This window comes from Dunckerocampus dactyliophorus, chromosome 8 (assembly GCF_027744805.1).
Source record: "Dunckerocampus dactyliophorus isolate RoL2022-P2 chromosome 8, RoL_Ddac_1.1, whole genome shotgun sequence".
NCBI classification, from domain to species: Eukaryota; Metazoa; Chordata; class Actinopteri; order Syngnathiformes; family Syngnathidae; genus Dunckerocampus; species Dunckerocampus dactyliophorus.
In genome coordinates this window covers 10,897,829-10,911,355 of record NC_072826.1, presented here as the reverse complement: position 1 = coordinate 10,911,355, position 13,527 = coordinate 10,897,829, and the positions used below count along the sequence as shown (strand labels likewise).

At 43.1% G+C, this 13,527-nt stretch overlaps 1 protein-coding gene across 3 annotated transcripts in view; it reads left to right on the top strand.

Annotated features, from left to right (window-relative positions):
• Nucleotides 1-13,527, top strand: part of foxp4 (forkhead box P4) — a 97,296-nt gene that overhangs the window by 51,471 nt on the left and 32,298 nt on the right. For all 3 annotated transcript variants that reach the window (XM_054785996.1, XM_054785997.1, XM_054785995.1), the window contains exon 4: nucleotides 11,830-11,952. In XM_054785996.1, coding sequence (XP_054641971.1) covers nucleotides 11,830-11,952 — 123 coding nt within the window. The remainder of the gene's footprint in view (nucleotides 1-11,829; nucleotides 11,953-13,527) is intronic.

Sequence of the window (13,527 nt, the reverse complement as noted above, 5' to 3'; positions counted from 1 at the left end):
CAACACACACACACACACACACACACACACACACACAAGTGCATAGTCACAAACACACAGATGTGCAGAGTCTGTGTCCATGTCAACTACACAGTGTGATGTAGGCACAAATCCTTTTTCCCTTATTGCTTGCGCTTCCTCCTTTTTTATCGCTCTAGTCACTTTGGGGCAGTTTGATTTGTAGCTGTGTTTCTTATAAGGCTCTTCCGTCCATAAAGACGCAGCTAGTCAAATATAGGAAACCAGTGGATGCCGCATACATTGGTTATACTTGTGTATAATGAAATGTTTCAAAATAAATAATATTTAAATAAATTAATTAAAATGTATCCACATGGTTAGGAAAATGGGTAAATATTGGTAATATTTTAAAACTGAAACTATACGGAATCAGAATTTGTTTGTGTGCATTTTTTCTACACAACCCACATAAACTTTATATTTAACAATAAGATAATCTAGATAAATAAGACCAGCTAAAAGTAATATAAAAAAGATTACAGCTCAAAAAAGTCACAGAACATCCCAGAATAAAATGTATCATCTCGACATTCTGTACATCTTGAAGGTTACACAATTGAATCAAAAGCAACAGCAATCACAAAGACTTTATAGCCTAAATTACATGGTGACTTTTAAGACACAAGCGCATGCTGTTTTACCATCATATTGCCTATGTGGATTGTAGGTTAACAGTAAATTGATGGTGTAAATCAACACAAGCAGCTGATATCCATGCATTTGTAGCTCCCCAAGCTGCAGTTGCGTGCATCCCCTTTTTACCCTCTAGAAGTGACACATGGTTTCAATCTGCACTACTGCTTCATTTAAAGGGATCCTTCAAATGAGTGTAATCATCTGCCTTTGCGACCCTTATTTTGAACACATGTTGGAAACTACTTTGCTTCGGTGAGCAGGTGTCTCTAGAAATGACAGAATTGCTCCGTCATTCAGCTCTTGTTTAGACATCAAAAGTGATGATAATGTTAAAACTTGGGAATGGGTGGAACACACGTTGAGTGGACCTGCCTCATGTACACATTCTGATGTCGGGTGTTACCTTCCACTTCCTTCCCTCACTTTTTCTCTCTAATACACACATACACCAAGCTCCTCCTCCTCCTCCTCCTCCTCCTCCTCCTCCCCGCTCTCCATCTCTGTCTTGTTTGTCTTGTTTGTTGATTCCTGGCCCGTTAGCCTCCCTGCACTATCCAGGGCACCCGGGCTACATCTCTGTTGTCTCAGCTGTCAGCTCGAATGGTCACACACATCCTGCCAACACACTCTAGGATGTGTGCTGGCAGTGTGTGTGCGTGTGTGTGTGTGTGTGTGTGTGTGTGCCTGAATCCTCACTGAGCAGAAACAAGGTATAAACACCAGTGTAGCAAAACGGTTGTGTACTCTTTGCTAGACGGCACTATAAACTGGACATGCAAGGTTGAAAAATTGACATAAAACCTGTCTCCTAAGATTTGTTCTAGGCGTAGTTCTAATAAACAGACAAAAACAGAAAATAGATCATTCCTTTCACCTTTAAACCCCCATGGTCTTTCTGAGGTTTCTGCTGAAAAATGACATGGCCAAAATGAATGGGGTATTTCTCTGCAATGAAAATCATCTTAGTGCCAAAAGAAAGCTAATATTTTTTCAATGATACGTGTTTATAATATAATAGCACACCCACCCTGAGTGAGCCACTTGTAGCAAACAATTCAAAGTAAGCATAGTTAGCTGGAATCTGATCTAAGGTGTCAGAGTGGCGCTGTGGTCCATGCCAAAGCAAGGCACAAAATGGCGTTCCTACATGGTTGCTCTCTCACATGCAAATGAGTGTCAGACAATAATTAGATCTTTAGGAGCCTGATAATTAGATTTTTTTTTTCTGCTTCTCTCTGAGGGAGAGTGACAAAGGGGGGAGGGGGGGGGGGGCACTGCTAGTGTCTTGACTTCTCTGAAGTCATGGTTTATGCTGACAAGAACTCTTAATACTAACCCCTCATATTCCCCATCCTATTTCTGGGAGGGAGGACTGCAAGCGAAAGAGACTCAAAGATTGTATCTGCTCTGTGGTTGGTTGTTCAGAGATGGTCTTTGTGTTTGGTTGTGTGAGATATTATCAGTCCACTTTGTGCGCATGTGTGTGTGAGACATCCAGGAGAAACTTGACAATAGCTTTACCAGACAGGCAATTGCAGGAACAATTGATTGTGTCCAATGGATGTACAGTCGCATTAAAAGTGCAATCACATGGTTTTGTGTTTGAAGAGGTGTTTTAAATTAAGAAGCATCATTAAGCATAATTAAGAATGTCATCATAGTCAGAAATCAATCAGAAATTGAGTCCATCCCTATTCAAAAGGATTTTTTCCCCCACGGGAATTCAACTATTGTCTTCACTGCAAACAAGTAGTCTAAGGGTTTCATATTAATAATATCTAATCATCTAATTATACAGTATACTCATTATATATACCTTATTTTAATGATGATTTGGAGTGCATGAGAAAGTGGACACGGAAATGTAGCTCCCTTTGACCACGTTATTAACAAGTACAGTATAACAACACTGCAGAAATATAACCAATGTTGTATGAGCATTAAGGAGAAAACTGCCAGCACTGATACAGGTGATGAGTTCATTACATACAACAGACCAACACCAACAGAGTCGCACAGGAAAAATGTTGAAGCCTATGAAGAAACCACATTCAGATGCAGCTACTGGCATCTTGTGCTAAGAAGAACATAAGAACATCAAGAGGTTGCCTATAGCCACAGCTGTTATTGGCAATGTTTATTTAGAGGTACCCTGCTGGTTTTGGAGACTATGCACCTGGGGGACTATAGGAGACACGGCGGTAAATTCAATAGAGGCGTTAACTGGAGCATTTGCAGTATAACCCGTGTATATTGGGCCTCATAATGTAAACTGCATGATGCATCTACAGTAATGTTAGAGTTGGCAATCTGGGAAATGCGTAGGCACACTATTATGCAATTACTCCAATATTCTATAAAGATAGAATGCCACTTGAAGATATTCCCACCCTGTGAAACAGATCATGTAGTTGATGTTGGGCTTTAAGTGTCACAGTTATCTTAATTGCTGGTGGCACGACTGGGTGGGATCCCAGTTGGCAGACAGTGACAAATGGCGGATTAGCCGGTATGATGCGTCGTACGCCTCCATGACCTGCCACACGTGCACGATGGCCATGCTTTGGCACATGCGGGTGCCGCACACATACAATATACCGCGTACCCACTTGGCAGACGCCTGCCTGGCACACTTAACGCGCCGCCACTTGGCATGCTCACACACAGATTAACGCACGTGCTTGGCTGCGGCCCATACGTGTGTAATTGAATAGCGAGGTGTCCTGTTTTCATGTATTATTGAGGAGCGTGTTTAATTAGGAGAAAATGTGAAAAGACTCATTAGAGGTATGTTAATTAGTTGCGCTCTGAAGAGGCCTGGCACCAGCACAGCAGGTTGCAAGGAGAGTCATGTCAGGCTAAAGCAAAGATTTCACTTCAGTGAACCCTTTTCTGATGCACGTTGCAGTCCAAAATCATCTGGTTTGAACCACTGCAGATTAGTGAGAAACTCAAGCAGACATTGTTTAAAAGTCTTTATAGTAAGCAACAAAAGTATGTGAAAAGATGAGTGCTTTGCCCCTCAGAGCGGGACTCAAGCAGCCCTTCTTCCCCTTCTCCATTATTTCCTTTTAAAGTGTTTTTCCCAAAGCAGTGCTTTTGTCCACTGACTGAAAGTGTTTAGTCGACAGTTTCACTCATTTGATGTGCAGGGAATTGGGAGTGTGTGTATGTGTGTATTGGACAGGCGGGTATAGAACAAAGCTTGGAGTGCACGGGGTCCTGACAGTTTGTGAAGGGTGTATGGGAAGAGGTTGGGATACAGGGCTGGACTGTGGCCGGGATGGAGACAAGGGTCTGCTTGTGACCGCTGGAGTGTGAAACTCTTACTTTGTGATTTGAAACATGAGTGAAATCAATAATGAAATATGGTCAATAACAGCCACCCCGCACACTTCCCAACGAAGTGGCTTGAGTGTGTGTTTGCGTGTGTGTTTCTGGAAGTGTGTTGTCATTTTTATTCTGAGGCACTGGGGCGTTAGATGGACAGTGGGGGGAGGAGAAGGGGGAGGAGAAGCGGGTAGATTTTCCACTTGAACTTGATGGTCTGTCACTGTCCTCTAAAGTTTTTTTGTTTTTTTTTTTTCATTGTCTGGGCCCTGTCAGAGAGAGTATTTGGCATGAGTGTGTGTCTGTGTGTGTACGGCCACAGCAAACAGCACCCCTCCCAGCTCGCTGATAGGCCAGTCGAGACTCCAAGTTCCAGCAGACTGTGCTCTACTGTGGACGCCCTGCTCTGCTCCTCCTCCTCCTCCTCCATCATCTTATCCGCTCATCCATTGTTATGTGTTGCACTCATTTACCATCCACCACATTCTTTTGTACTTTGTCTTGTTGCCCTCACAGATCTACGTATGGACCACCTTTCACATGTGTGTGTGTTTAATAAAGTCATATGGCGCATATTTTATTAAGAGCATGTGAAAACTAACTAATAACTCACAAGTCATTGTATAACACTTGCCTGCCAGGTATGAGCAATATGCCAATTCAAAATAAGTGCAGCGGAACCTCAAAATACGTCCTACAATTTGGAAACAACATGTAGTACAGTATAATACTTTTGTATGTCTTGTTAGACTTCAGCTCAGCAAGCATTTAATGTATTAACCTTTTCTTGTTTTCTTTTTTGTGACGCCACCACATAAATGATGCAAAGGAAGAATGTAATAATAATCATAGCACCAGAAATGGTCAGGCACATTCAGCAATCTCCCTCTTTACGCTTGCATCATATGGCCTACACACATTACCAATGGGCAGCTTTTCATATGGCGGTCAAGAATGACAGGGCCCGGTGAGGGGGGGCACGTTGGCGTAACGCCAAGCGGTGGCCATCATTGCTTCCCACCTTGTTCACCACCCCCACACACTCTTCCCCTCTTGCTTTCCCTTTCCCAACTGTCATGACCCCTCCGCTCCCCTTTCTCGCCCCACTGTGTCATTAATGCCCTGAGCTCCATCGCATATTTTGGGTCACTGCTTATTCATCTACTGTACATCCTTAACTCACCCTCAGACCACACTGCAAAGTCATGTTTGCATCAGTTTAGCTCAAGTCAGTCTGATACCGTTTGGAACTGTCAAGCTCCAAGTTTGAAAATCAAAAGAATGTGGCAAAATAGCATTAATTCACGGTCACAGGTGAGCTGGAGCCTACCCCAGCTGACTTTGGGTACGGGGCACGTACTGGTCTCCAGGGCACGCAGAGGCAACCATTCATACTTACATTGACACTTGTGGACTATTTAGAGACTCCAATGTACCTATTATGCATGTTGAACTGTGGAAGGAAATATTCATGACTCTCACTTTACCGGTCTTCCTTTGGGTGATGAGCAGACAAACAAACACTCACACACATACTCACACACACACACAGTTTGACTATGATGAGACAGATATTTCTACAGCAAGTGAATGTAGATAAATGGCCAGTTTGCGAGGTGATAACTCATGCTTGTATTTCTCTATAAAAATGCCATCGACTGGAAGTAGTACTTTCCGTGACAATGTGTGCTGTTTTATGTAGTTTAAATTTGCCGTGTATACACGACACGTGTGTGATGTTAAGTAAACACAACCCTCGGCTTTGATTGACTTTTTTGATGCATGCCAGTTTGAGGTGTTTGCATTCTCCTGAGGGAAGTGAGTATTCGGCATCAGAGGTGATGAGATGCTCAGAACATCCCAAACTCCACTTTGCTTTTGAGTAATGTGGCCCCCTGACCCTGCTGTGGATTATTGAGGAGGGGTACTCACTGCACACAATGGACTCCCTTTTAATTCCAGTAGAGGTCTGACCCTGAGTTCCAAACACTCTTTGCACAGTAGGCACTCCTTCACTTATTCTTTTTTTTTTCTCTCAGCGCCTTTCTCCTTCAGTTCTCTCTTGTGGAGCCTACTTGCTCTCAAGACCCCCGCCCAGTCCCACCATGACCTCCTCTCATTACTTGGCATGAGTACAGACAGGTTGTTTACCTGGGGAAGGACAGCTGTTGAACAAACAAATCCTGGTACAGGGAGGGACCACCTTTGTGCAGTACAGTGTAGTGCAGACTTTATTTGACAGAGGAGGGTCATGCATGCAAATGACACAAGTGTCCATGTCGTATGCACAAGTTGAGTTTTCACGCAGATCAAGGTTTGTGTGTGACAGGGAGAGTACCAGACTGGGTGAGGTGGTAATGCTCAGTGACAGGGATAAACAGCACTGGGGGGTTGCTCCTACTGAGGTGTGTGTGTTTTCCTCCTCCCTTGTCATTTTTTCAATTATCTGCCTCTCTCTTATGTGTCCCCGTAGACCCCGAGGCAAGGTGCATATCATTTAGACCCACAGCCTGTTTAGATTGTGATTATGGCAGCTCGCCTTCTCTTTGTCACACTTATATGGACACACACACACACAGGCCAGTTTGAGGTTTTTGTGCGGATCAAACATGCTTTATAGCAGGGGTCTCAAACTCACTTTTACTGGGGGCCAGTGGAGGTAGAGTCTGGGTGAGGCTGGGCCGCATCAAGTATTCGGAGTAGGGCTGGGAATCTCGAGGTACCTCACGATACGATACAATTCACAATACATCCATGTGATAACACCACTGTTAGTTCAGTGTTGGTGTTTACTTGCCCCTGTAATTATTTACAGTAAGTAACGCTGAGCTTGCCTGGGTGTTGCGGGCTGCAGTTACACTACTCTTTGATGTTTAGTCGCGGGCCGCAAGACACAATTTGGTGGGCCGCAAATGGCCCGTGGGCCGCATGTTTGAGACCCCTGCTTTATAGGGTCGAAATTATTGGGACAGTTTACAATTATGTCAACAGAACGGGATGATCAAGAGTTGGTCCCTCAGTTTCCTCAGCTCTTATGATAAGACGCTACAGGATGTTGGCGTGGGTTTAACATCACAGCTTGTGATCATAGAACATCACAGTTCTTTCACACTACACTCATCCAACCATCCCATTATATGTTCCCTCAATTTTGGACGCATAGAAATGGCTTGGTAACATGAACTAACCCTGAAGTGGTGAATTAGTTAGAATTAGAGTACAACACATTTCTCTTTAAATACATGTACATGTATTCAGGGTTGGGCATCGAGTCTCGAGCATCAGTGGGAACCGGGACTAACGTTCCAATTCTCCTGGGATCATTGAAATGTTTTTATTTCGATTCTTAGTTTCGATGCCCACTTCGCCGACCGGAAGAAATCGTCGCAAACACCAATGAAGAAGAAGCCGGCGAGCACCAGCGAAGAAGAAGCAGCTGAAAACTTTGGCTTAACTTAATAAAAAAAGAGCAGTGGGTCAGTGCAACATTTGTAACACAGTCTCATGCAAAGGAGGGTGCACGATCAACATGATTAATGTTCACACGTTCATGGTGTAGAAATAAAGGTACCTCGTCTTTGATGCACTACATCGGACTCAACCCACACAACACACTTTCAGCCTTCAAAGTAAGAGTGCTTTGTGCTATATCTTGTTGTGTTGTGCTAACAAAATAAGGGTGTCATTAAAAAATAGCTTACACCAACATTGAGGCAGCAAAGAAAGTGTACTACTTTTCAAAAGTAAACACCTTTTGTAGCCACCAAGTGTAGTCCTGTAAAAAAATAAAATAAAATTGTAACATTTATATTCAAGTTGAATCGTTTGATAGTTATATACTGGTTGAAAATAGCTAAAATGATTAAAAGTTCATATCATTAGTCAATTCATTGAGAAGTTCAGACATTTCATTCAGAAAGAACCCTGGTTAGCGCCTTCATTTAACCCATGCAAACTTTTATGACACTGCTTTTTGAAAGTGTCAGAATCGAGACTCATTAGGAACTGTGATCAAAACAAGGAATCGGAATCGGAACCGGAATTGTTCAAATTCAAACGATGCCCAATCCTACATATATTAAACATTTGTTTGGCTCAGCAGATGGTACAGAGCTAGACAGAGCTGTGTTTTGGTTGTTTAGATTAGATGAAAGGTGAAGAAGGTATGCAAAGTTCACTGCTCCATTTGACATGATGCAGTTATTTAACTAGCTGGGCTCTATATAAACATGCTGGGCCAATTGCCTCTCCGAGGGAGCCACTTGTTTAATATCAGACAGCCCTCCTTACCATCATCTGAAATGGAAAGTGGGGCTTTTCCTTCTTCTTCTTGTTAAAATGAAAAGTCATCAAGGGAGAAGAGGAGGGAGAGATGGAGCCCTCATTGAAATGTAAGTTACATCCACCCGCCCTCTCTCCTGGCCCCTCTGGAGACTGCGTGCCTTTCTCCTACTTCTATTTCCCATCTTTCTGGCGCTCCCTCTCTTCCTTTGTTAATCAGTTAAACTCCCTCTTCAAACAACCCCTCTAATTACTCCTCAACTCTCTGTAAACGACAAGGCTGTCTCTCGCATCTTCTCTCCTCCCATCCCTGCATCCCCCCAGCTCCCGCGCTCTATGGCAGGGGTTGACCTCTGTCAACCACCAAGCCCTCAGCAGTGTGCACGTATGACTGATTCCTGCATGGTAATGAAGAGAAACATCTTAGGTTAGAGTATAATACTATTTCACATCTATGTGAGTTGAAACAAAACCACTGCTTTCACTGTCCGGTACAAAAAGAGTCTACCTCAAATTTAAAAATGTAAAGTTCGTTAGGTAAATATGGTTCCTCATCCAGGACCTGCTGGTTGCTCTGACTTTATGAGAAGACATTTATTAATTTTGCAACAATGATTTTCTCCTTTTCTACCTCTGCCACCCCAGCCCCACCTTTCTGCCACCAATCTACACACACATCTCTCTTTTAAATTAACATGCAACATGAAAAAAGTGGTGTGTGTGGGGGGTGAGGGGTTGGGGGGAGGTTGTCAGCAGAAAAAAAAAATTAAATGCATTTAATAAATGGCTGACTTCAAATCGCCAAGCTTTTCAGCCTCCCCTATTCACAGCCCAATGAAAGGGGAGAAATCATTCACGGGGCGAGACAAAGCCGAATGAAAATATAATTCTGCATTGTGAAGCGCTTTTGTCCTGGCCCGTCAAATCGTTAATGGCGAGGCTTTTGTTTTGTGTCGTCGCTTACCGCCTGGCGGTGTCGTATGGCGGTGGCATCGCGTGCCCCATAATCACCACGCTTTGTGATATTAGATTATAGGGGCAATTAATGGCATCAAACCTTAACTACTCAGCATACAGGCTTTCTCACACACACGCATGCATGCAGCCATTCTTGTGTACATCTTCACACACACACAAAGTTCCATATATCAGCTCTTGCACAGATGCAGGGCATGAGCCGACATGTGGAAAGGTGCCATAACTCCAATAATTATTACGCCTCTGACTTGAAAATGTCAATGGCCGTGTGTATAAAATAGGACGTTAGGAGTTGTCAGCTTGGAAGAATGGGATGCACAAGAGCAATTAATTACAGCTTTTCATATGGCGGCCTAGAATGACAGGGCCCGGTGGAGGGGGCATGTTGGCGTAACGCCAAGCGGTGGCCATCATTGCTTCCCACCTTGTTCACCACCCCCACACACTCTTCCCCTCTTGCTTTCCCTTTCCCAACTGTCATGACCCCTCCGCTCCCCTTTCTCGCCCCACTGTGTCATTAATGCCCTGAGCTCCATCGCATATTTTGGGTCACTGCTTATTCATCTACTGTACATCCTTAACTCACCCTCAGACCACACTGCAAAGTCATGTTTGCATCAGCTTAGCTCAAGTCAGTCTGGTACCGTTTGGAACTGTCAAGCTGCAAGTTTGAAAATCAAAAGAATGCGGCAAAATAGCATTAATTCACGGTCACAGGTGAGCTGGAGCCTACCCCAGCTGACTTTGGGTACGGGGCACGTACTGGTCTCCAGGGCACGCAGAGGCAACCATTCATACTTACATTGACACTTATGGACTATTTAGAGACTCCAATGTACCTATCATGCATGTTTTTGAACTGTGGAAGGAAATATTCATGACTCTCACTTTACCGGTCCTTTGGATGATGAGCAGACAAACAAACAAACACACACACACATACACTCACACACAGTTTGACCATGATGGAGACAGATATTTCTCCAGCAAGTGAATGTAGATAAATGGCCAGTTTGCGAGGTGATAACTCATGCTTGTATTTCTCTATAAAAATGCCATCACTTCTTAACAGGCAGGATTATTTGTATTGCAGTAAGGCAGTATAGTTTATTGACATGTAGGCAGTGAAGGAAGAGCAAGTCATCCCTCAGCCTGTTAGCTGAGACAATATATCCATTCTGGGACACTCACACTCGCTGCCTTCTTCCCAAATATCTGTCATCTGCGTTGTCTTTATGACGCTTAATTGCAATCATTTGTCTATTCATTCAATATTTTGTTTTATTACACACATTCAGTCAGCATCTATACACACCCCATCGTGTCTCATGTTCTGAATTATATGTTTGCCTTCAGTTTGTGTTGTTTGTAATAACCTTAGCACTATCTATGCGTAGAGTGCATGCACACATTTCTCTCAGCTTTTTTTCCCCTCTGCTGTGTCTTTGCTTGTTTTTGATGAGATAAACATCTCGTGGTGACAGCACTGCTATGCTGTTGCCTCTCCTTAGCCAGGCTTGAATATGTGGGAAGGAAATCAGAGGTCGTCCTAATCACGTGTTTACTGAAGGAGATAAGATTTATTTTTTTACAAGATTGGATGAATTATTTTCAACAATGGCAGTGCTGTGGAAGAAAGTGTCAAAAATATGTGTGACGTGATCTTGTGTGATCTCCCCATGGCTGTGAAGATGGTTTAACACAGTGGTTCTCAATTCTGTCATGTCCCCACTGGGGGACAGAATGTTTTCGCACCCACCGATTTAAAACACTGTTGAGAAACTGATCTATTTATTTATCTGTACTGTACAGACCGAACTTGAAACTGAAACCAGCGAAATGCAAAAAAATGGAGAGGGGTGAAGCATACGAGCGTATTCACGAGTCAAATTGAATGCTGAGTACGACAAATTCATACATGTTGGCAAGTCCTCCCTGTCTCTCACGCCCCCCGACAGTTCACAGCGGCAAAATCCATCCCCCACCCCACCCCAAGCGGGGCTCACCCCACTATTTGAGAAGCACTGGTTTAACTGCCAGTTACAACCAGCATGATCCAATGCACAACATCATCTCTCGACAGAAGAGCAGTCTCGGTGGCAGATTACTATCACCGCCCTGCTCAACTGAAAGACTCAGCAGATCATTCCTCCCCCACGCCGTGCGGCTTTTCAACACACCAGCGGGGGAGCGACAAAAATACACATAGGACTGGACTTATTACCTTATCATGAATTATTATTATTATTATTATTATATATTATTATTATTACGTGTTATTATTATGCATTATTGCACTACCAATTGGAAGTGAACCGTTCTGTATTATATATTTAAAGAAAAAATCTCAGCTTTGTTAAACATATTATTAGGAATGATATTATTAGCATGACCATTTCAGCTTTTACTTGTTACATTATGCCTCTTTTGCTCTTTTTTTCTACCTTTGATGGTTTTTTTTGTTCAGTTTTGAATGGCCCGAGGTCGTACTTTGGACACCACTGCTCTACTAGATTTAATTTCATTTCCGTTGTAAAGTTTTGTTTGTTTTTTTAAATAAAAATTTATCTGTGCTGTGTCCAGGTCCCTGTATCCATGGCTATGATGAGCCCGCAGATGATCACTCCACAGCAGATGCAACAGATCCTGTCACCCCCTCAGCTCCAGGCTCTGCTGCAGCAACAGCAGGCTCTCATGCTATCACAGGTGAAACACACAAGCCTACACATACAGTACATACACATACTCACTGGGGGTGATGTTGTGCTGTGTCTGGTTGAACTCACTCCCACAGCAGCAAGTTTAGATGTGTCTCTTGCAGTGTGCAAGCAGGGTGTGCCTTTATCTCATTCATTTAGTACTCTTAGATCATTGAAGGTAAACAGAGGCAAACATTCTGAATCATACACACGTTAATGTTCCTCCTCTTTAGAATTGTTGCAAGGGAACTGTGCATCAGCCCACCTGTAGGCACGCAGATGCACTAATCACACACGTGCACACATGTGCACTTTTATGCTTTTAGCATAAGCCAGTGAGTGCGAGTGTTTCAGGAGGGCTTCAGGTGATTAGAGGGTTGCCATGTCGACAGCCAACAAGCAAATAAACACTATTCATGTCCAAAAGACCTGTCACATATTCTGCCACAACCCCTTGTGACCTCGTGTCAACATGTGCAATGAAGATAGTTGCAGTTTTGAAGTATTTGTTACAAAGAGCAACACACGCACACACACACACTCACCCTCATACAACATTTCTTAACTGTAGAGCCAATGTTAAGTTAACTTTGTACAATTCCTGTCATCCACTCACCCTTTGATGACACAAGACATAGGCATCGTGTTTAAGGATGTGGCAATGGTGAGGTGACTCACTATTCTTAGCTGCTTTACAAGTGTAGAAAGATGTTAACCACTATATATAAAAGCCTAAAAGCATAAAACAGCACCAACTATTATACTCAGATGATGGGGAGATTACTGGTGAGTCTCTTTCCATTTAGACTAATCACGACTGGCTTTCGTGTGGGAGGACATTCTGACCTTCTTTAGCACTGAGCAGCCAGTACAGAGTAAGAAAGTAACGGTTAATAAGTTTATTTTCCAGCTTACCATGTTTTTTGGGTAAACAAAGATGCTTAAGGAGTCACTTCTTCAGATGCTCAATGAGCAGATGAGATACTGTTATGCGATATGCTGAAATGACGCCTTTTATGTTTTCTGAACATAAAAACGTCTAAGAAGAGTCTCACCTTCTTCTAATCTAGAATATTAAAACCAATCAGGTTAACATGGTTCTCCCAGTTAATTAACCACAGTATGGACTTGCTGGTAGTCTGTATTTGCAAGCCAGGCACTTTTAAACACGCACACACAGAAAGAGACAATCAGCCAACATATCACTCAGCGGAGCATTAAATTTCATATCCCCATGGCAATACACTATTGTAGAGTGTGAAAGGAAGGTTTACGGCCCACTGCCACATCGAGTGTGTGTGTGTGTGTGTGTGTGTGTATGTGTATGTGTTAACCTTTAAGTTTCCTCTAACCTTTCCTTATACGACAACTGCTCTGCCTTTCTTTCCTGGTTTGTTACTAAGGCAAGGTCATGATAATAGGCTGACGAGGTGAGTGCCTCACTTCTATACACTTAATGCATAGACCCACTGAATCAAATCGTTAAAAGACCTTAATTATCACTTAATTATTCCCCCAACTCACCACTCTCCAGCCGAGTGTGTGTGCACGTGTGTGCTTGCACATGTATTTGACGAGGAGG